This window comes from Gobio gobio (genome assembly GCF_949357685.1).
Source record: "Gobio gobio genome assembly, chromosome: 17".
NCBI lineage: Eukaryota > Metazoa > Chordata > Actinopteri > Cypriniformes > Gobionidae > Gobio > Gobio gobio.
In genome coordinates, this window is record NC_137110.1 from 7,332,701 (window position 1) to 7,355,781 (window position 23,081).

Consider the following 23,081-nt stretch of genomic DNA (forward strand, 5'->3'; position numbering starts at 1 on the left):
ACTTTATTAAAATATTTTTAGCATTAGTTAATGCACTGTGAACTAACGTGAACATTATAGTTTTATAAACTAACGTTAACAAAGATTAACAAATACAGTAACAAATGTACTGCTCATGTTTAGTTAATAATAATAATACATTTTATTGGTACTGCACTTTACATTTGGAACAAATCTCAAAGTGCTACAGTTAAGATCATTTAAGAAGGATAAAATAACAAATGAAACCTTATTGTAAAGTGTTACCGGTTTATCATTAGACGTAATAAGCCCCTTACACATATCTTGAGTTAATGACACTAGACATATTTCAATGTTGGTTTTATGACACGGTTGTTATTGTTTTCAGAGTATTTTCTATGCATCTAAATCATCAGATATGAGTTTGACTACAGTGTAGGTTATTTAGAGCCCATCCCTGCATCCCAATGTGCATACTATCCGCCCTAAATAGTGTTGAATATTACTAATGGCACATACTATTTAGGATGGATAGTATGCACATTGGGATGCAGGCAATGCCTTTTTTTTATAGGGGAAGCAGCTTTTATTCAGTCTTTGCCACTCAGCTCGACATGGACTGCAGGGACCCCTACTGGACTGGATGTGTTTCGGAGCCATCTGCTGGAAGAGATATCGACTACATCTGATATGACTGAAGAACTTTACATATAAAGTCTAATGATATAATGCAGTATAACATACTTCAAGTTAACTTAGCATTTTTTCTCTTTAAAAATGTCATTTACAGTAATAATACATTATTATATAAATCCCATTTAATTAATATTTTTGGTTGAGCACGTTCACAGTGTTTTATCTAGTTTTAGTATTTCTAAAAAAAAAGGTCAGATAGAATACAGTTTAATATAGTTTCTCGATGCCATAAACACAGAGTGTGTAAAACATGTGGCTCTAAACTAGACTTTTGAATAAAGTTTCCAGTGGTTTGTGTGAACGGGATGACTTCAAACAGCGATACTCAAAATGGCTCTTCTATATGACAGTTTAGGAGTTTACAACACTCCCATTGGGCGGAACACGTTACAAGAAAGTAACTTTAGTTTAAAAACGTTGTTTTCCTCCAGAGGGCGCTTGACGGCCCAGAAGGCCGAGTCCTCCATTGGGTCGCATTCAAGACCGAACATTATTTGTATAAATAATCGTTTAAATCTAGTATAAATTCAAATCACCTAATTTTAATATTAATATTTAATAATTCTAATATTATGCTTCAGCCATCTCTATTTAAAAATAATAATACATTCCTTAACGAGTAACAAAGGCCGACTTTGATTGGTCCAGCGTGAACAACGCTGAAAATAGTAACAAATATCACGTGACAATGCCGGTCTAGTGCCGCCTCAACACCGGATTTTGCAATAATTGCACCTTAATAATGTTGACATTAACTGGATAATGTACTTTAAAAAAAAAACATATTTATGAATAAAAATAAGCGTATTATTTAGTACCTCCCAGTCCATATCGCAGTTTGTAGTTTTCTCCAGCCCCGTAGGTGGCGCGATGCCGTTATTAAATGACGTATTATACACGCGCCGTTCACTTCTCATACGGTTTTTGTAAACAGTCGCTTTTCTGTAAAAAATAATTCAACTGATTCCTCTCCATGGACGAAGAATACTACAGCAATGTTGGCGAATGGGAGGGTCATGACGGCAACATGGTAGTTCAGCCACTCCTCAATACTAAGTTACTTTAAAATCAAGACTTGCTGTGGTTGTACTATGTGTACTGTATTAGTATACCGTGTTATTTATATCGATCTCCAGTGTAGTTCAAATAATGAAAAATGAAAATCCACTATTCTACCATGATACCAAATAAAACAAGGTACATGGACAAAAACAGGGTATTACCATGGTAACTTACCGTCAACAACAACAACAAAAAAACGTTGTTAGGGCTGTCGTAGATTTGATCAATGTAATATTTTAGTAACGATCATTAAAATGTTGGATTGAAATATGCACACGTTATATATGATAATGAGAACCATTAAAATCTCGTTGAATAGCTTCAATAAAGGTATTCATCAGAGTGTACATTTATAAAGCATTATATATTTTCATAAGTAATTGTAACCAAAGGTAAAATGCGTTATAATATTTGCATTATACGTTCTAAAGGTGTGTTCAATGAATAGATGCGTATTATAACTGAGGTTACAATTATTCATATAATGCATTATGAAGTGTATTACAAAGCATAATTACTTTAATTACACTTTAATATGGCAAATACTTGTGTAATGCGTTATACATACAGGCTTTAAGTAAAATGTTACCAAAGATGCTTAACAGTTTTCTATGGCTCCAGGAGGATGGATACGCGGACGCTGAAACCGATGGAAAAGTTCAGGAGGATTGTCTGCAAAAGTTCTCCAGCAGAGACTACATAATGGAGCCCACCGTGTTTAACACCCTGAAAACGTAAGTCAGCCAAATGGAGAAGAGAGGGTCATTTCTATAGATAAAACTTTGTCAGACATGCTGTCTGTGAGGGCAGGTGTATTACGTCTTAATGTAAAGAAACTTTTCTTCGCTAAATGTATGGAAAGGGTCATTAGTTATCATCTTAAACCATATATAGGTTGTTGACGTGGCGTGGCATTTTCACACAAAATTAAAATGAATATAATTAGTATTGTCATCATTTCAAATGCAGGAAATGGTTAAACATTTCTTTGTCTTGCATGGACCTATTCATATAAAAACTTTTTAAAACATTACATTTTTGAGCCAAATCTAAAAAATGTCCTATGGTGTGACTGTGTCAAGCCTGGTTCAATACATTTTATAAATTAAAAATAAAAACATACAAATGTTAATAAATACCTAATTTCACAAGTGTCTATTTTAGTAAATGACTTTTTTTTTTATCCATATATTTCTAAAAGCGTAGGAACTTGATACATTTTGTCACTGAAAACCATGTCCTCCGGTGTGACACCATATCCTGATTTTAAATCGGGCAATTCCACTGACAAGTTTAATTTGTTGAAGGACCCCATTCAAGGTCATGTTAATGTGCACATGGTAAGATTTTTGTCTCAACTTTTTTGGAACCACTATAGAAGTGTTAAGTTTTGTTGTCCTTTTGTGCGACACCCCTATATTCTTAATTCTTTCAAACCATAGGACACATTTCAGTAAACATTTTCAAAAAACAGTGAAAGAATTTACAAAGTTAGTGACCCCTTATATTTTCTCAAACATCAGACTTCACACTACATAAAAATATGCTCTTTTATTTCTCCTTCAAAAGTGGTGTTTTACTAAAAAAACTACCCATATATCAGAACAACTAGAGGTTGCAATTTGCATATAAACCACAAAGAGGGACAGAGGATGCAATGCTCACTGTGGTTGATGCATTACAACAAGCAAAGGTGTATGTGTGTGTTCTTTTAATTGATTATACCTCTGCCTCTAATACTCTGCAGATATATTTACTCTTAGAACGTCTTTTGGTTCTGGGAAGGAATGGAGTAATAGTTTATTGGATCAAAACATTTTTTACAAATACATCACAACGAGCTTGTGCTCGTGGGGTTAAATAAAATACAATGTTTTTAAACAGAGGAACACCCCCGAGGATGTGTTCTGTCACCTCTATTGTTCTCTGTTTATATGAGTGAAATAAGACTGCAGAGTGAGAATTATAAATTATACAAATATGCAGATGACATGGCACTTTTATGTAAACTCTCAGTATGAAGACCCGATGTTAAAACTAGAAAAAGTGAAGCAAGTTTCTTAATAAATGTCAGTCAGACAAAAGATATGATTTTATCTACCCAGAGCCCCTAACAGAAATGATGTTATGTTATCAACCTGTTGAAATTGTGAAGACCTTTAAGTATTTGGGAACTGTGATTGACTGTAAATTGATAATGTGGATCTTATCTGCTACGAAAGTAAATCATCCGGCTAAGGGATAATTTTCTGCAAGTCGGGTTGTTTTGCCAAGAGTTTATACTAGTTTATTTGAGTGTTTTAGGGTATAACATAACTGTGTGGTTCAGACGAATTACATCTGTGAAATACAATTAAACAGAATTAAAAGAATGGCAGGTAAAATCATAAGATCCAAGCAAAAGTCAGTGGATCAATTATATGAAATTGCTGCTCAGAGAAAAGCTTTGGCTATAACGAGAGACACACAACACACCCTTTCAATCATGATTTTTAATTATTACCATCTCGTCGTCAACAATTAAAGCAATATATCGGCAAACTTTTGTACCAAACGCAATAGGCCTTCTAAATAAGGGGTAGGAAATGTGAACATTTTAGCTTATTATGTGGATGTTGTGTATTGTTAATTGTATTGTGATTGGTCTTTGTCCTCGCCACACAATTTTCAGCCACGGCTAGACAATAAAGTACAACTAACTAACTAACTAACTGTCTGTGCAGGTATTTCCAGGCAGGCGGTTCACCTGAGCATGTGATCCAGCTGCTCTCTGAGAACTACTCTGCTGTTGCACAGACGGTCAATCTACTCGCCGAGTGGCTCATCCAGATGGGTCAGTGAATATGTTGCCCAACTTTTCTATATAAAAGCAATTATACTTGAATTTCTGCACACCTCATGACAAATTAGACTAATTAGATTACTTTGTTACTTTTTAGCGAACGTAATGTTACATTACTTTTGCGTTATTTTTTTTCTCAGTGCTTGTTTGTTTTTTTAATAACAACAAAACAATTTTCTATTTTTGGCAAATGTAAAGGCCCTTTCACATCAAAAGGGAAATTAATCAGCCTCAAGGCCTGTTCACACCGGGACGATTTTCGCACGCGTTTATCGCCGACGTTTAACGCCTCGGGACTAAACAATGGGCGCCAATGTGAGTGTTCACACCGACGCGCAAAACGCCAGGCGTAAAAGCGTCATTTTTTTAAAAAACGCCTCGGGTTCCTTTTTTTTATTTTGACGCGGCGCGTAAAAAAACTGGCCGACCAATGAGATCGGCGCTTTTGTTCACGTGCCTGGAGCTGCTGAAGTGACAGTAAAACACGACTGGGTGGCGCTCAAGCACAAAACGGTCTTGCCGAGCACACATTGATACGACGAAGAAGTAGTAAGTAGACAAAGAAGAAGATGAACTGCTAATGCTGCCTGCCAGTTAGCAAAAAGTGTGTGAATGGTTTTGTCCATATACATAATATGTCTATGGTTTTGGCAAGCACGTAAATACTGTCTCTCTTCTCCTTCTGTGTGACAAGCGAGTGTCAGAGGCTTAAAGTGCCGCAGCACCATCTTGTGTACCGGGAGCGCATCGACTGAATGTGCACGTTCACTCTGCGCAGCGCCAGTGAAAATCGCTTGGGTGTGAACACTCAAGACGCGCCAAAAAACGGCACGAAAAACGCTGGCAATAAGCGCTTGCGATATTCGTCCCGGTGTGTACAGGCCTTCAGGCTGAAAGAAATGCAAATTCACGCCTGTACCTTAGTTCACACTTGTAGTTCGGTTCGTTTAGTCTGGACCAAAAAACAAAACATATAGTCCTGGTCGGCTTAGCGTTTAAACTGGCATTTTTAACAGCGAACCTAAAGTTATCAAACCAAAGGCATAGGGATACGGTCACAACCTGATTGGTCGGTTTTTATGACGTATATGTCGTGACAGAGCTGCTTACCGAACATTCAAAACAATGCTGTGTGCTGGATTAAACGCCATCATTTTATGCGTGTACATATGGTTTTATTTTTACCAGCTGAGAACTCAAGAAGAGCTCATCAAATGTTCAAAACATTCAAAAAAGCACCAGAATTTCCTCCGTTGTGCAGAAACGCAGATCTGCATATATTGATGAGGCACTTTACCTCCTCGCCCTCTACTCATTTTGAATACACCGATCTTTCCGCGTCGTCAAATAAGCTGACTTGTAGCTTCGCATCTTGTGACAGCACGTCCTGTTTTTGGTTGGTTTACATGTCTTTGGTCAGTGTTGCGTTCATATATCAGTCGAACCGCACCAGAGTTGGTTTGGAAGCGGATCGAGACCGCTTGTTTGGTGCTCACCAGGGTTCGGATGGCAGTGTTCACATATGTTCAAATGAACTGCACTAACCGAGAAATCGCACCAGGGTTCGTTTTAATCCAACCAAACATGACAAGTGTGAACGCACCCTAAGAGGTCACAGTTAAAAAAAAACTTTCAGTTGTCCTGCCATTCTGGATTGAAGAAGAATAGGATGCAGGAGAAGAAAATTCAACACGCTTACTTCAGCAATAATGATATAAAAAATTAAACACAAATGTGATGTTTATCTAAAGTCCTTTTTGCTTATTTGTATGGTTGAAGTGGATTATCGAAGGGCAGCAGCAAAGACATTGGTTAATAAAGTAAGATTAAATACATAAGTATATTTGTGTAACTTAATACATTTAATTATTGCAGGTTTTTGTAATATTCTGAAATTTCATTTCACTGTTTTTATTCATTTTGAGTCATACTGAATCTGTAAGATGAGTAAATGCCTGCTCACATTTATTCTAAAACTACAATAATCATCATGTTCACACTGAACACAACGCCTCTGCACTTACTCCTGATTTCTCTCAACACGGGGACAGGAGAGCTGTCAGTCAATACATGGAAAAACAAAGTAACTTATTTGAAAAAATTAACTTACTTTTTTTTAAGTAATTAGTTACTTTACTAGTTACTTGAAAAAAGTAATCTGATTACAAACCCTGGTCGTTCGGTAAAAGGGTTAGTTCACCCAAATTCTGAAACTTCTGTCATTAATTCCTCACTCTCACGTTGTTCCAAACCCGTAAAACCTTCGTTCATCTTCAGAACACAAATTTAGTTTGTTTTTTGCACACAAAAAGTATTTTCGTCGCTTCATAAAATTAAGGGTGAACCACTGGAGTCACATGGACTATTTTAATGATGTATTTCCTACCTTTCTAGGCCTTGAAAGTTGTTAATAAATAATTGCTTTCTATGGAAGGGTCAGAAAGCTCTTGGATTTCATCAAAAATATCTTAATTTGTGTTCCGAAGATATTGAAGAACTATCCCTTTAATCCTGATTTCTATCAACATGAGGACAGAAGAGCTGTAGGTCAATAAATGAAAAAACAACGTAACTTGCGTTACTTATTTGAAAAGGTAACATATTTTGTTGTAAATTTAAAAGTAATGCGTTACTTTACGAACGGTAGTTACTTGAAAAGTAATCTGATAAAGTAACTCATGTTATTTGTAATGCGTCGCACCCAACACTGGTCGTTCGGTTAACGAGAGTGATAACCAAACTTAAAACGTGAATTATAAGGGCACACAAACGAATAGCATCCTTCTGTGTGAACGGGACCGGGACAACTAGTATAAATAACTACAACTAACGTTAACGTCACGTCATACAGTGCGAGAGAGCCGCAATGTCTCGTGTGTTTCGTGTTTCGTGTTTTCATGTGTGCTTTCGGTAACTTACAGAGACGTAGATATAAGCTGCGTGTCATCCGATTTTATATCCAGTCAGCTTTGTCCACCGGGTCTGCTCTCGTCAGTTTTATTGTCAAAATTTCTCTGCTTCCCACTCAGAAAAAAACAATATCTGCTATCGGTAAATTAACGGATGAACTCGAGCTTTGATTGGACGCGTGACACTGTCACCATGGTTACATGTGATGTTCACCGCTAAGGCGGGAAAATAAAAGTAGCGGATTAAAACTGTATATAAACAATGTGAACATGAGTTTGATTGTCACACATCTATCATAAAAAGTCTGTCAGCATCTGTAAACACTGTGTGTCTCCTTTGCAGGCGTGGAGCCCGCGCAGGTGCAGGAGCGTGTAGAGAATCATTTAAAGAGTCTATTGATCAAACACTTTGACCCTCAGAAAGCTGATTCTATCTTCACTGTTGAGGGAGAGGTGAGTTTTTAATATATATATATTAGTTTTGTTTTTCCCTTTTAGTTCACTTCATTGTAAGTTCATTCCTTTGAAGACATTTACAAAGATGCTATTAGCCTTGCTTAAGTTTGGTAGTGATTATAGACTATGATTACGATGACTTGTATAGCCAGTTAGTCACTGTATTTCCAAAAACACTAGTCAGAAATTCATATTCACATGATATCTATTTTGTAAATGCATATTATAGATCTTATTGTGAATGATTCAGTAAACCCAGCCACATCTCAAAATCAAATCAACAACCGATGCATGAGTCCACGTCCCCGCCCTACTTCTCTTTTTTTAACCACCCATTATTACACAGAAGGGCTTTTCATACATTAAATAGTTAACCCTGGGTCGTTCTAAACCCTGGGTAAACAGAATCCTTGGTTATCTTGCTTCACATTTCACACTGATCATAATTAATCCAGGTTAACAATTAATCCTGGGTATTCATAAACTGGTGTTTCACATTGTACATTCCTAAACCCCAGGGTTTATTTTCATATTTGGGTGTCAGTGTCATTGATCGGATGAACACAGCCAGATTTGTTTACATAAATCCGCATTGCACATCCACCTATTGCCGACTATACTACTATCAAGTGTATTCTGAATGGACATTTCGGACTATAAAGGTAAGAATGAAATGGTCTCTTCTTCACTCAAATTGTCGCCTTTTATGGTTTCATATCCCCGGGTAAAAGGCGCTGCTAAACCTGCAAAGTGTGAAATGCTCTTTTACCCAGTGTTAAAAGCAGTGTTTAGAATGACGATAACCCGGGGTCAAGCGCATTGTGAAAAGCCCTATAGATGTACATCACAATACTGAAGGATTGTGGCTACTTCTGTTTCATTGCAACTTTGAATTGAGTTGTTCAGGCTAATGCATGCAGTGTTCATCTCTGTTAAGACACCAGCGTGGCTGGAGCAGATGATAGCACACACAACATGGAGAGATCTCTTCTACAAACTGGCTGAGGCTCATCCAGACTGTCTGATGCTCAACTTCACTGTCAAGGTAAAAGAGAAGTATGAGTTAAAGATGTTCAAATTGCTAGTTTATGTAGCGGTAATACATTTCTTGTTTGTGTATGTTGTGCGCAGTTGATTTCAGATGCAGGATACCAAGGAGAGATCACAAGCGTGTCCACAGCCTGCCAACAGTTGGAGGTTTTCTCCAGAGTCCTACGAACCTCTCTCGCCACACTACTGGATGGAGGAGAACAGAACCTGGAGAAAAATCTGCCTGAATTTGCGGTGAGCGTTGCAAACTCTTTTTGAGGCCACGGTATATGTTTATGATTGTGTTTTTATAATCAGATCTTATTTTTTGTGTGTGTTTTGAGCAGAAGATGGTGTGTCATGGTGAGCACACATACTTGTTTGCTCAGGCCATGATGTCCATCCTCGCTCAGGAGGAGCAGGGCGGCTCTGCAATGCGGCGAATTGGACAGGAAGTACAGAAATTTGCCCATGAGAGGTGCATTTGTGTAGCACAAGTAGTTTGATCTGCCGTATTGATCTTCTAGTTAATAATAACAATGTTATTGATTTGTTTGCTATGTCTAGGGGGCACGATGCCAGTCAGATCACATTAGCGCTGGGCACAGCTGCTGCATACCCTCGTGCATGCCAGGCTCTTGGTGCCATGCTGTCCAAAGGGGCTCTGAACCCGGCAGACATCACAGTCCTATTCAAGATGTTCAGTAGCATGGATCCACCTCCTGTAGAGCTGGTCAGAATCTACATGTGCCTTTATGCATTTAGCAGATGCTTTTAACCCACGTGACTTACTACAGAGGAACACAAGCCAACAATATGTATAGTATAAAAGTACCTGGTTTATTAGAATGCTAGATTAGGAAGCAAGAGCAAAGGAGAAATGCAGAATCCTTGGAAAAGAAGAATCCTTAACACTTCTAACCATTGTATATTCATGTTTCAAAGAATAGTTCATCCAAAAAAGAAAATTCTGTCACTCGCTCTCATGTCGTTCCAAACCCGTAAGACTTTCGTTCTTCTTTGAAACCCAAATGAAGATCTTTTTAATGGAATCAGAGAACTTTCTGTCCATCCATTGAAAGTCTATCCACCCAAACCTCTGAAACTTAGAAGCGTTCATAAAGGGATCGAGCCATATGAATCGAGCCGTTTAATCCAAGTCCTCTGAAGAGACGTAATCACTTTACATGATGAACAGATTTAAATTAGGCTTATGTTTACATATAAACATTGATCAGCGAATGTACATAGAGCACTCAAGGTAAACAGAAGCTCAATCATACTGTAGTTGCTTGACATGCAAGCATGCTTGAGCGTTCGTTTACCAAATGTGTATGCTTGCTGATCAACGTTTATATGTGAATTAAAGGGTTAGTTCACCCAAAAATGAAACTGAGCCCATGATTTACTCACCCTCAAGTCATCCTATGTGTATATGACATTCTTCTTTCAGACGAATACAATCAGAGTTATATTTAAAAAGTCCTGGCTTTTCCAAGCTTTATAACGGCAGTGACTTGTTGGGTAATTTTTGAAGTTCATAAAAGTGCATCTATCCATCATATAACTGCTCCACACGGCTCCGGGGGGTTAATAAAGGCCTTCTGAAAAGAAGCGAAGCGTTTGTGTAAGAAAAAGATCCATATTTAAAATTTTATAGACTAAAATGACTACCTTCCGGCTTGTTTGTGTATTTTTCTTACAAGAATGTCATATACACCTAGGATGACTTGAGGGGAGTAAATCATGGGCTATTTTGTATTTTTGGATGAACTAACCCTTTACATCTGTTTATCATATAAAGTGTGTCTCTTCAGAAGACTTGAATTAAACCGCTCGATTCATATGGATTTCTTTTACCATCTCTTTATGAACATTTTGAAGTGTTTTGGGCGAATAGACTTTCAATGGAGAGACAGAAATATCTTTCTATTGAAAACATCTTCATTTGTCTTCCAAAGATTAATGTAAGTCTTGTGGACTAAACCAATGTTAATTAAACTGCTCTTCTCACCATGTAGATCAGAGTTCCTGCCTTCTTGGATCTGTTCATGCTATCGCTATTCAAACCCGGAGCTAAAATCAACCAGGACCACAAACACAAATACATCCACATCTTAGCGTACGCCGCCAGTGTTGTGGAAACATGGAAAAAGGTGTGTAATAAATACACCATAAAAACCACCATTTATGGCCATTTATTTTCCAGAAATGCTGTGGTGGATTACATAAACTGACTCTTATTTCTAGAACAAGCGTGTGAATATAAATAAGGATGAGCTGAAGTCCACCTCAAAGGCCATTGAGACGGTTCATAATCTCTGCTGCAATGAGAACAAGGGAGCTACTGAGCTAGTGGCAGAACTCAGCACATTATACCAGTGCATAAGGTATGAACAAACACATTTATCTTTAAAGGGATAGTTCACCCAAAACATTTTATTGTCATCATTTACTCACCCCCTTTAATGCTTGTGCATGCAAAAACCAAAGCAAGCTGTACAAACTCCTCAGATGGAGAGTTTTTGCAGTGGCATTGCACCTATGATCATCATCTGCATGTGGGAAGTGTACATAATATATTTTGGGAAGTTGACATGTTCTGCCGTGTGATATATACCAGATTTAAAATTATTTTTTTAATGTTTTTGATAGTCTCTTATGCTCAGATATTGATATTTCTGTATTTGTGTGTAGGTTTTCAGTGGTAGCTATGGGAGTGCTGAAGTGGGTTGACTGGACAGTGTCTGAGCCTCGTTACTTCCAGTTACAGACTGACCACACTCCTGTCCATCTAGCACTGCTGGATGAGGTAACCCTAACCTCCATGTCAAACTAGTATATTTGGGTTTAAACACACCAACAAGATACCAACTGGTCACTACCCAATCCATTATTGTGAAGATACCGATTCGCCATATTTTAAGAATAAATCTGTCTTTATTTCTCAGATCAGCACATGCCATCCGCTCCTCCATCCTCAGGTGTTGCAGTTGCTCATCAAACTGTTTGAGACGGAGCACTCGCAGCTTGATGTCATGGAGCAGGTTTGTAAGAGACCGACAGCAAAAACTCATAAAATTCATAGCTAAATTCTGACTGTTGTGTGTTATTTTAGCTGGAGCTCAAGAAGACCTTACTGGACCGTATGGTTCACCTGTTGAGTCGAGGTTACGTTCTTCCAGTGGTCAGCTACATCCGCAAATGTCTGGAGAAGCTCAACACAGATATTTCACTCATCAGATACTTTGTTACAGAGGTGAAGCTCAGGTCATTTCTTAATAGAGTGCTTGACCAAGGTCTTTGAGCGAAACGCTGCCACTTTTAATCTTTTCTATATAAAGGGAGAATAACAGTGTGCAGATCTTCTTTGTGTTATCTCATTTCTTAATAGATGACATCATTGAGTGCTTTATTCATTCGCCAGCCGTTCTCTGAAGTCTTCTTGTCCCTCTTTCTTTTTGGACAGGTTCTAGATGTGATAACACCTCCATATACCTCAGACTTTGTCCAGCTGTTTTTGCCCATCCTAGAAAACGACAGCATAGCGGGAACAATCCGCACTGAGGGAGAACATGACCCCGTTGCTGAGTTCATTGGTGAGTTGCCCACAGTTGTTTTTAAAACAAAAATATTATTTATGAGATTTGAATGGACCATGGTGTTTTTTTCCTAGTACCTTTAACTCTTTCCTCTCCAGCATTTTTGTTTAAAAAAAAAAAAGTTGATAGCCAGCGCCAGCATTTTTGATAATTTTCACAAAAATGTCATGGCCCCCAGAATATTTTGTTGTATGAATATCTGAACATGCAATATATCAAAAGAAAGAACAGAGCCTCTGCTTTTAAACTACAGGGAAAAAAACCCCAAAGCATTTTATTTTAGCTTCATGCATTCTTTTATATCAACACTTGAATGTGGGTAAGTTTCATTAAAAAAAAGCTGAACAAAAAGCTGGGAACATAGATAAAGTAGATCGTTTTCATCAACACCCCCAAAGCTTCACACACCTATACCTCTTTTTGGATTCGACATTTCGTTCAGTAACATTGATTTATATGCTGTTTAACGTTTGATGATCGCGTTATTTTACTTGTGCAAAAGCAATACTTCTATTGCTTGTTTCTGCTTCTTCTTCGTCTGTGTTTTGATCCGGAGATTCTGTACTCTTTCAGCAGAAGCGTAGTAGCGCCCCCTACCGTATAACACTAAAAACATGGATTGCCAGTTGTGTCATGAATGACGGAAAATTCTGTCAGTGGCGGGGATAAAAGATGTGTTTAATGTGTTAAACTCCGTTCCTGTCCTGCAGAGTGTAGCTCCAACCAGCTCTAAAACACCTTCCTGGGCTGCTGTACACTCCAAATTTGTATGCCTTTCACTCAGTAACTTCCCTTCGTCTCATGGACTCGGATGTGCATCATTGCTTATGTTGCACAAGTGCCCACTACTGGCGAAACTCGTGCATAAGGTTTAATTGGAACGCGCAAAGCACTTGATCACTTGGATTTTACTATGGAGCTGATTTATTATTTAAACTGCTTTTTACTTATGAATTTGTCTTATGCACCATTCTATATACATACAAGTTGTTGGAGAAAAAAACACTTCTTTAGGTATACAAGCTGTTGGAGAAAAATAAAATGACATAAAACAAAGAAAGAAAATGTCAATAGTAACTTTGACTGTGAACATAAATAAGGTAGCTACGCGCATTATGCTATTAAATCTCAACATAATATATTATACTAGCCTAGAAATCTAAACGCACCCTAGCGGCAGCAAATCTAATTTGCAGGGTAGTCTATCAACTCTCCGTTGGCTTGCGAGCCGGAAAAACCAAACTCTGGTCAGGCCAATCACATCGTGTATAGAGTCGGTGGGCGGGCTTAACATAATGACGGCAGAGTTGTGGCGGTTCCGCGTGCTACTCCAAAAAAAAGAAGCTGGCGAACAGCAGCCTTTCGAATCGGCTTTGGCCGCGACTCTGGAAGACTCTTGGAAGACTCTTGTTGTTCAGCTTTTCTTTGAGGAAAGAACAAAGAACGGCACTGAAGTCATTCTTAAGAAAGGAAGATGTGTTCAGAGTTTTGCCGACCGGATACGGCGAAAGTTTCATCTATCAACTCGCTCCGCTTCACCTTCTTCGTTGCTCTGGTTGGTTGTTGCGTTATCCTATTGCGTGCAGAGGGAATTTGAAAGACAACCGTTTATCCCGCCCCTCAGATTGAGCCCTGCCAATGGTGTGTTCCCAGACCCAACATCTTAATGTCAGGCTAATATTATACACTATTATGCAATTAATTCTCAAAATAATTAATATATCATACACTAGTTAAGTTTGATCCACATTCCCTCGCCCACTTGACAAAGTGGAATTCACTTAAAAAATGGTATCCGGGATTCCCCTGAGAGGAAGTGCTTAGGGAAGTTTGTGAGTTATTGTCTACACACGAAGTGTAACGCACCGGGTATTCGCTGGTTCAGGTGTGTTTAACTAGGGTTGGAGGTAAACTCTGCTGGACTGTGGCCCTCCAGGAACTGATCTAGAGGAACCATGATTCACATTAGGGCTGACAAGCTGAGCCATATCGCATTAATTATCACGGACGTATCGCCTGCGATAATTAATGCGATATGGCTCAGCTTGTCAGTGAACTACGGCTCTGTGTAGTAAATGCCGCTCCATCTGAAAGCAGGTGATGGCGATTTACTACTAATCAAGGAACCGCCTTTACTGACGAGATGCGCCTAACAATGTCATGCGATATATCGCCCAGCCCTAATTCACATGCAATTCAGAATTATGCAGATTTATACATGCGTATTAATCTCCAATTTTGCGTTGTAGCTCACTGCAAATCCAACTTTATCATGATGAACTAATACCATATTAGAAATTGGTGGGACGTTTGAAAAGGATCCACTCAGACCGGAGGACTCTTCATGGACGGACAGCCAATTACAGTGTACATAACTTTTGTGTTAACCCTTTTTAAAGAAAACCTTGACATGAATATTGGCATATTGACTGAACTTTGAATGTGTTGTATTGAGGCCTCTATTTTGCTTTGAAACAAGTTGTGATGTTGGTTTTCCTTTTTGTATATTGAAATATCTTTTTTTATTAAAGTCACCATGAAATCAAAAATGACTTCTTTTTCTTTTACGGAATATTATAGTATTTATTATAAATGATTTGTCTCTGCACATATTGTTTTTATTTATGTGCATAATTTTTAATCAAAATCAGACACAGATAGTAAATCACAAACAATCAAATAATTTCTCCATGGACTGTGTCCGAAATCACATACTATGTGAGTAAGTACTACATTGAAAGTATGTTCTTTATAGTATTCATGAGTGTAGTATGAATGTAATCCGGACATACTACATCCGCCATGTTGTCATTATCATGTGACCTAGCAGTGTCAGTTACGTCCCATCACCTCCATTCATAAATTGTCTCCCGTGGCCTCATGGGATAATAAAAGTGTCCATCGTATGCGCATTTAAGAATCTAGCCGAAAGTAGTAGGTCATCCGGGTACTTTTCGCCGACTGTTTGTCAATACTATGAATTCGGCATACTATATAGCAGAAAAGTATTCGATTTGAGATGCAGCTTATGTAACTTCCATTTCATGCCACCTTAATATAATCATATTTAAAGGGATAGTTCACCCAAAAATGAAAATTTGGGCTAAACAGCTCAATTCATATGGATTCGTTTTACGATGTCATTATTAACTTTTTAAAGCGTCAAAGTGGGAGTTGCGTAGCTGTCAATGGAGGGACAGAGAACTCTCAGATTTCCTCTAAAATATCTTCATTTGTGTTCCGAAGATGAACTAAAGTCTTATGGGTTTGGAACAACATGAGGGTGAGTAAATGATGACAGAATTTTTCATTTTTGGGTGAACTATATCCCTTTAACGTCTATAAGTGTGTCATTTCAAATTCAAACAGGTCCTCAAGCTTCTCTTGCACTCTCTTCACAATGTACTGTGGTTTCTATATGTGGTCAGGTATACTGTTAACAGGTTCCTATAGAAAAGGTACATAATGCACTATTGCCAAAAGTTTTGGGACGCCTGTCTTTACATGCACATGAACTTTAATAGCATCCCATTCTTAATCCGTAGGGTTTAATATGGAGTCGGCCCACCCTATGCAGCTTCAACTCTTCTGGGAAGGCTTTCCACAAGGTTTAGGAGTGTGTTTATGGGAATTTTTAGAAGCGCATTTTTGAGGTCAGGCACTGATGTTGGACGAGAAGGCCTGGCTCTCAGTCTCCGCTCTAATTAATCCCAAAGGTGTTCTGTCGGGATGAGGTCAGGACTCTGTGCAGGCCAGTCAAGTTCATCAACACCAAACTCGCTCATCCATGTCTTTATGGACCGACGCTTTGTGCACTGGTGCGCAGTCATGTTGGGACAGGAAGGGGCCGTCCCCAAACTGTTCCCACAAAGTTGGGAGTATGAAATGGTCCAAAATGTCTTGGTATGCTGAAGCATTAAGAGTTCCTTTCACTGGAACTAAGGGGCCAAGCCCAACCCCTGAAAAACAACCCCTTGCCATAATCCCCCCTCCACCAAACTTTACACTTGGCACATTGCAGTCAGGCAAGTACCGTTCTCCTGGCAACCGCCAAACCCAGACTCATCCATTGGATTGCCAGACAGAGAAGTGTGATTGGTCACTCCAGGAGAACACGTCTCCATTGCTCTAGAGTCCAGGGGAGGCGTGCTTTACACACTGCATCCCACGCTTTGCATTGCACTTGGTGATGTAAGGTGTTGGTGTTGTTGATTTTATACACCTGTGCCCATGAAAGTGATTGAATCACCTGAATTCAATGATTTGGAAGGGTGTCCCAATACTTTTGGCAATGTACTGTATCATATTTGATCTAAATGACTGTTACTTTGAGGGGCAGCTTTACTGTTGTATGTTTCTTCAAAATATTTCCAAACTAACTGGAAGAAGAAAAAAAAGGGCTATTACAATTTAAAGTTCACGGATTCAGATTCTAATCTTGAATCAAAGGCCCAAAGCATTTGTTAAAACTAAAGTTGTAGGCCTTGGTTATTGTAATTGCAATATATACAGACAGTTTGGATGTTGGCAATTCAGCCTGATGTAGCACTCATTTTAAACTAAAACGATAATAACAAGGAGTAAAACCTGATAAGACTTTTATTGAGTGTGATTGAAAACAGTGCAGAGATTAAACCTAGCCATGGCATCACATGTTGACATGGTTTGACAGAGCAAAAAAAGGTTCAAATCATCTTTTGCTTTTAATACGCCAAAAGCAAACCCCAAAACCTATAGGCACGTATCGGCACACAAGTCATTAGATGATCATTTTGGCCATTAAAACATTCTAAAATGTGAAATGTATAAAAAACAACAATGGATTGCTTTTCCCTTTGTGTTCATTAAGTGGTGTAGAAAACTATTAAAAAAAGAACACATCTGTACAATTTCTGATAAATCATTCCTGAGATTAAATGCAAAAAAAAACCAAACCTCTGCATCTGATCTTGGGCAGCATCAGAAAATCACTCTTGCCCTGCATATAAATGCCCTCTAGAATTTGGCAAGTTTGAAGACTGCAATTTCTCTATGAAAAGCATGTCACAGGCATCTACAGGTAGTTCTTGGGTACGATGGGGTCTCCGTACATGCAGTCCTCTTCAATGGCGAGATTGTACTGGCTCCCACTGCCGCCCTTGTAGGCACTGGTGACTATTCTGAGCCAGCCTTTCTCTCCCTAAATAACAAAACAGCAGGACATACATTTAACATCTTCATTTGTGTGTAGGGATTCACCAGCATAACTTTTCAGGTTTTGCTTACCCATGGCTCTCCCCAAGAATTACGGACGACCCAGTACTCCACTCCACTCTCATCAACGCCCCAACCAGCTACAGATACGATGTGGTTTATATAGGGATCCTGTACATACTCCGAATACAAGCCACCAGTGTACGCATCAAGCTTCTCTGTTGCCATGATCCCACAACTACAAAGGCAATGAATCAAAGGGTCAAAAATCTCCAAACGTTGGTTCACCTAATCGTACAGATCCAGTCTGTATACCTGATGGGTCCTCCAGAATAGAGCTCAGCTTTCATCTTGTCCGGTCCACTGACTGAGCCATAGTCTCCAACTTTCCAGAGAGTGAAGTTCTTTACAACATTGCACACGCCAAAGGTGGTGCAGGTTCCACACTGATTAAAGAAGTTACAGTCTGGAAAAAAATCAGAAATGCACATTAAATTATAACTGCATATCCAAATCAAGCAAGATGCTCACCAGACCACTTTTTTTTTTACCCTGATCCTTGGCCTGGTAGTTGTTGCAGGTTTCATCAGGAATGCCTTTAGTGTTTGCATATTCCCACACGCCAGAATGATCTCCACCATGACAGGAACCCGCGTCGCCACAGTCAATCACGTTCTGGACAGAGAGATAGGCAGACGGCCATGCTGCTTTCCGCTTGATGTTGATACGATCTAAAATAAAGAAATAAATCAAGTCACATAGGCTGACAAAAAACAGGAATTTTAGCTTTTTTTCTTTTACAACAAAGGGTCAGTAAGAAAGAAAAAGGTGATTTTTTTTTTTTTAATGAGTTTATTGTTTTTATTATTTCTATTTTTAATCATTTTATTTATTGCATTTTATTTTTCAAAGCCGTTACCAAAATTACAGAGCCCCGCACATGAAGTGGACAATATATAATTATATATATATATATATATATATATTGTGGACATGAATTAAGAATTCATTCCCTCTTTTTAGTAGACTAGGTAAACCCAGCCTGATCTGCCGACGATTTGATTTCGCCCTGCAACTCAGTCTGGAAACCTGTACATTCATTTCTACTGCTTCTGTTACACTTTTGAACCAATCACAGACCGGCTTATCCACCTGGCGCGCTATTGGCGGGTTTAACACGATGACGGATAGAGAAGAGATGGGTCGTTTCCATAGACTATAAAGAAATATATGGACTTAGTGTCCGTGATGTCACCCATAGGATTCTGAAGAGCCGTTTTGATGCGTAAAGTAGGGTCGAGCTGGCCGTTGCCATCTTGGCAGCGCATCATTGCGCGTCACACCCGGATAACTGAAAATGGGCAAAGAGGCGGGACGTGGGTGGAGGTGATGTGATGACTAACAGACTGCAGATAAATGGCTCTCCACCTGTCACTCAAAGTGGCCGCGCCCTTAATTATGCAGAACTTTAAGGCTTTATATAGTGTAAACGAATGAGTAATAAAAAAAATTCACCCCCCTCACAGTTGTCATGAAGGGCAAAATTAGCCGTATACACCAAAACCACAATTTGTACCAGACTGTAAACATGTTTTTTTCTGCTGTAAAGTTGGGCATTTTAACATGGGGCTCAATGAGATTCTGCTCCCTTCTGGAGCCTGTCTCTAGCGGCCAGTCGATAAACTGCAGTTTAAGTCACTTCCGTATTGGCTTCAAGAGAAACTGGGCGAGGTTGCCACTTGGTCGTTGCCCAATGATCACGCCTCTTGTGGTTGAAGGACTATCCAATTGCGTACAGAGTCATTTGAACTATGCTCGTTTATCACGCCTCTTGTGCCGTAGAAAATTCAAAGCAGACTCCCCAGACCAATGTTCAATCTTAAATTGAGCTTGGTCTGGTGATAGCCAGACAATCGTTTTAGTAGATCGATTTAGTAAATCATGACCACGTTCTAATTCATTTTCTCATTTTGATTTAAGTAAAACAAGGGATCAAATTATTACAACATAGCCAGGATTTATTAAAACAAGGAAATAAATTCTTACTTTGTGGCCACAATTACCAAAAACGAGGGAATGAATTAATAAAACAAGGGAATTCATTCTTAAAGGTGCACTGTGTACATTATAGCGGCATCTAGTGGTGAGGTTGGGAATTACAACCATCCACCGCACACCCCTCCTTTTCGAAGCAAATAGAGAAGCTACGGTGGCCAACACAGGACAAAGATGTCGTCTGAGAGAGCAGAGAGTAGCTAGCGCTCTGTAGAGCAGTTTGTCCGTTTAGGGCTACTGTAGAAACATGGCAGCGCAAAATGGCGACTTCCCTGTAAGGGGACACGCGGTGTATGGAGATAAAAACGGCTCATTCTCAGGTAATAAAAACATAACAGTTCATTATGTAAGGTCTTTATACACCACTGAAAACATAGTTATGTATATTTCATTTCTGTCAATAGATCATCCTCAATATTACACACTGCACCTTTAATTTGCCCTGTGAAGTGCTCCGTACAAAATAGATGATGTCATCCTACCTACTATTGATGGTTGGTTAATATGTAACAGTTGATCTAACATGTACTTGAAAGATTGTGTATTTTCAGATGCATTTACGTTGTGACTGTGCCTCAGAATGCAATCAACTCTATGTGTGTCTGTAAAGGTGTGAATCAAAAGGCCCATACAGATGAAGCAAAGAAACAGCGTTTCTCAGAGAAGATTGCAGGTTAGGTCAATCTCCTGTGGGAGGTCCTAAGAGTTTACTATTGTTTGTAGCCCATTTGTCTTCATGTATAAAGTTATGTCTCACTAGAACTCTGGTCACGCTTACTTATTTTATGTATTAGAGCAATCTAATATATTGGCGAGCCCTCAAACAATCGCTTGGCCAAATACAGCAAAATCCACACTATTGTGAAAGGTGTCAGTAAATCTTGATTAAGAGGAAATGGTATGTTCACAAATATGCTGAACTGGTTGATCTTAAACATGCAGAAACTTGCAGATCAGGAAAATACCTTTAGGTCATAACCACAGATCACATGAGAGTCAGGTGGTAGGCAGAACAAAAATAAAATGTCATAAATGTCAAAGTTGCATATGACAGATCCAGGCCATTGCACTTTTAATGATTAAACAACCTTATGATTTTCTGTACCCTATGTCATTCCGTGCTTTGCCTGAATGTGGCCAAAATAGGCTTTAATAGGGCTGGTAAAGTACCAAAATATCTGTCCACGAAACATGTCTTCAATTACTCACCCTCATGAGAATCTCATATGATTCTCTTTTTTTAATGGGAAAAACCAGCCAGGACATTTAGCTAAATATTTCCTTTTGTGAGTAACAGGAACTGTATTAGTTAAAAACAGCTGACAGTTCTAGTTTATTCCTCTCGAGTGAGTGTTGCACCTCCTTTTCAGTTGGTTGAGCACCCCTTCTTGAACCTCTTGTGATTCACACACACAAACCTTTTTAACAACACTTTCCCTCACCTGCAAAAGCGCTGGTACTTCCATGTGCCCAGCACGAGCCGCAGTACTGGGGTATGTGTTGGTTGCGTGTGGTGCTGACGTAGTTGACGCCGTCTATGTTTCTCCAGTCCCATACTTTGGGGAGGTTTTTTAAATTCATATATTCATAAGGACGTGGTCCAGTCCTGAAGAATACAAGAAAAAGTTAGTCCTGTCCACTGTATTCTCTTCACTGAGCACAACAACACAGAAGGGGCATTCACAGCAAGCAGCAAGTGGCCATGTAGGAAAAACCAGCAAAAAACCTCATGCACAGGCCATCTGTTCTTCAGTTAACAACCAAAAATGGGAAATGAACCTTGAGGGCATGACAATTTATAAATACAAAAGAAACAGGTGTCAAACGGTCACATGATGGCTACCTTTTCACCACTCTGCTGTGTTTTTCTCTTAATAATTTCATGTGCCGAATTGCCATGACGTGAGCCGCCTGTAGTACACTGGGTGACAATTGAGCCAAAAAATTAAAAAGAGATCAAAATCAAATAATGGGAAATCTGATTCATGCATTACGCTGGAAATAATCGAAAGTCAATGAGTGCATTGCATTGTGGGATACAGTATGCTGTGGTCAAAAGTGTAAAATTCACATATTTTATGACAAAAATAGTAAAAGTAGTAGTTATTCTGAACATAGCCCATATGAGCCAGAATAAAAATATATAATATCTACCAATAAGTACCAATGCTCAGCTTGGCTAATATCTAACATATGCCAGAGCACAATATAAAAGGGATAGTTCACCCAAAAATGACATTTCTGTCATCCTTTACTCGCCCTTATGTTCGGTAGTTTCTTTCTTCTGTTGAACGCAAAAGATGATATTTTGAATAATGTTGGTTAACGAAAGCCACTGACTCCCATAGTAGGGGAAAAAAAAGGTTTCTGGTTACCAACATTTTTCAAAATATCTTCTTTTGCATTCAACAGAAGAAGGAAACTCATAAAGATTTGGAACTTGAGGTTGAGTAAATGACAGAATTTTTATTTTTGGGTAAACAATAACGCTATGTCAAGCATAACAGGAAATACATTAGCATTAAAAAAAACAGTTACAGGAAATGATAACTTCTCTTCGGCATGACATTACCTCGAACAGTTATGTTTGCTTACAAACTTACAGACCCAGAACAGAAAATAACCATTTATTTTTTTTACCTCTTTTAGAACAGGTTTCAAAAGAAGTACAACTTAACTTAGGCTATTAGGATACAGTGTGTACTACTCGCTAGCGACTAGCAGAACTAACATACGATATCCAACACTTCTGCCTAGGTAGGCAGCTCACTAGATTTTGAGACACAGCCCTAGTGTCGGATTTCTTGCACAACTCAGGCATACAAATCATATCCTACGTAAGTTTTATAAAGGTTAGAAAAATGACGGCCTGTCATACTTCACTCCTTGTAGGTTTCTCCCCGGCTTGGGTCTGTAGCAGGGCTCATTCTCATCAAAATACCGTCCGGCGAAAACACCCGACAGAGTAAACAGATAAAAGAGCAGCACGCGAGCCATGTTGGATCTCAGGCGGTCATATGATCATCACATGCATCTGCACTGCGGTTTTATTCTTCGTGTCTTCCCGGAGGCGTGGAGAAAGTATCGAAACTAACTCTCGTATTGGGCACGTCGACGGGAAATAAGTATTAGTTGTAACACACATGGGCTGAATCCGAAATCGCCCCCTATACCCTTAAATAGGGCACTATTTGAGGGGACAGACATTTGTAGTGGTGTCTGAAACCATAGTGGACGTTATTGGGTCAGTGCACTCATTCAATCCCACATTGCACC

General features: G+C 38.9%; 2 protein-coding genes across 2 annotated transcripts; one reads left to right on the forward strand and one right to left on the reverse strand.

Annotated features, from left to right (window-relative positions):
• The first annotated feature begins 1,532 nt into the window (after window positions 1–1,532).
• Window positions 1,533–15,102, forward strand: nelfcd (negative elongation factor complex member C/D). The gene is made up of 15 exons (XM_079839994.1): window positions 1,533–1,687; window positions 2,341–2,453; window positions 4,443–4,552; window positions 7,814–7,923; window positions 8,864–8,971; window positions 9,058–9,210; window positions 9,303–9,433; window positions 9,523–9,688; window positions 10,977–11,111; window positions 11,206–11,345; window positions 11,653–11,767; window positions 11,907–12,002; window positions 12,074–12,214; window positions 12,425–12,554; window positions 14,807–15,102. Exons 1-15 carry the CDS (start codon window positions 1,631–1,633, stop codon window positions 14,839–14,841), a joined length of 1,740 nt encoding a protein of 579 aa, XP_079696120.1. The 5' UTR covers window positions 1,533–1,630; the 3' UTR covers window positions 14,842–15,102.
• Window positions 15,103–17,130: 2,028 nt separating this feature from the next.
• Window positions 17,131–23,081, reverse strand: ctsz (cathepsin Z). The gene is made up of 6 exons (XM_079840187.1): window positions 22,684–23,081; window positions 21,248–21,411; window positions 18,302–18,481; window positions 18,066–18,216; window positions 17,823–17,988; window positions 17,131–17,736 (listed from the first exon to the last, which is right to left on the reverse strand). Exons 1-6 carry the CDS (start codon window positions 22,800–22,802, stop codon window positions 17,611–17,613), a joined length of 906 nt encoding a protein of 301 aa, XP_079696313.1. The 5' UTR covers window positions 22,803–23,081; the 3' UTR covers window positions 17,131–17,610.

Bases quoted from the DNA above. Each gene is read 5' to 3' on its own strand.
- nelfcd (XM_079839994.1), top strand. From the start codon at position 1,631: ATGGACGAAGAATACTACAGCAATGTTGGCGAATGGGAGGGTCATGAC. The intron at 9,211-9,302 runs GTGAGCGTTGCA...TGTTTTGAGCAG, and splicing joins AAAATCTGCCTGAATTTGCG to AAGATGGTGTGTCATGGTGA. The intron at 9,434-9,522 runs GTGCATTTGTGT...TGCTATGTCTAG, and splicing joins CAGAAATTTGCCCATGAGAG to GGGGCACGATGCCAGTCAGA.
- ctsz (XM_079840187.1), bottom strand. From the start codon at position 22,802: ATGGCTCGCGTGCTGCTCTTTTATCTGTTTACTCTGTCGGGTGTTTTC. The intron at 21,412-22,683 runs GTATGACAGGCC...TGTATTCTTCAG, and splicing joins AGAAACCTACAAGGAGTGAA to GACTGGACCACGTCCTTATG. The intron at 17,989-18,065 runs GTATACAGACTG...TTGCCTTTGTAG, and splicing joins TATTCTGGAGGACCCATCAG to TTGTGGGATCATGGCAACAG.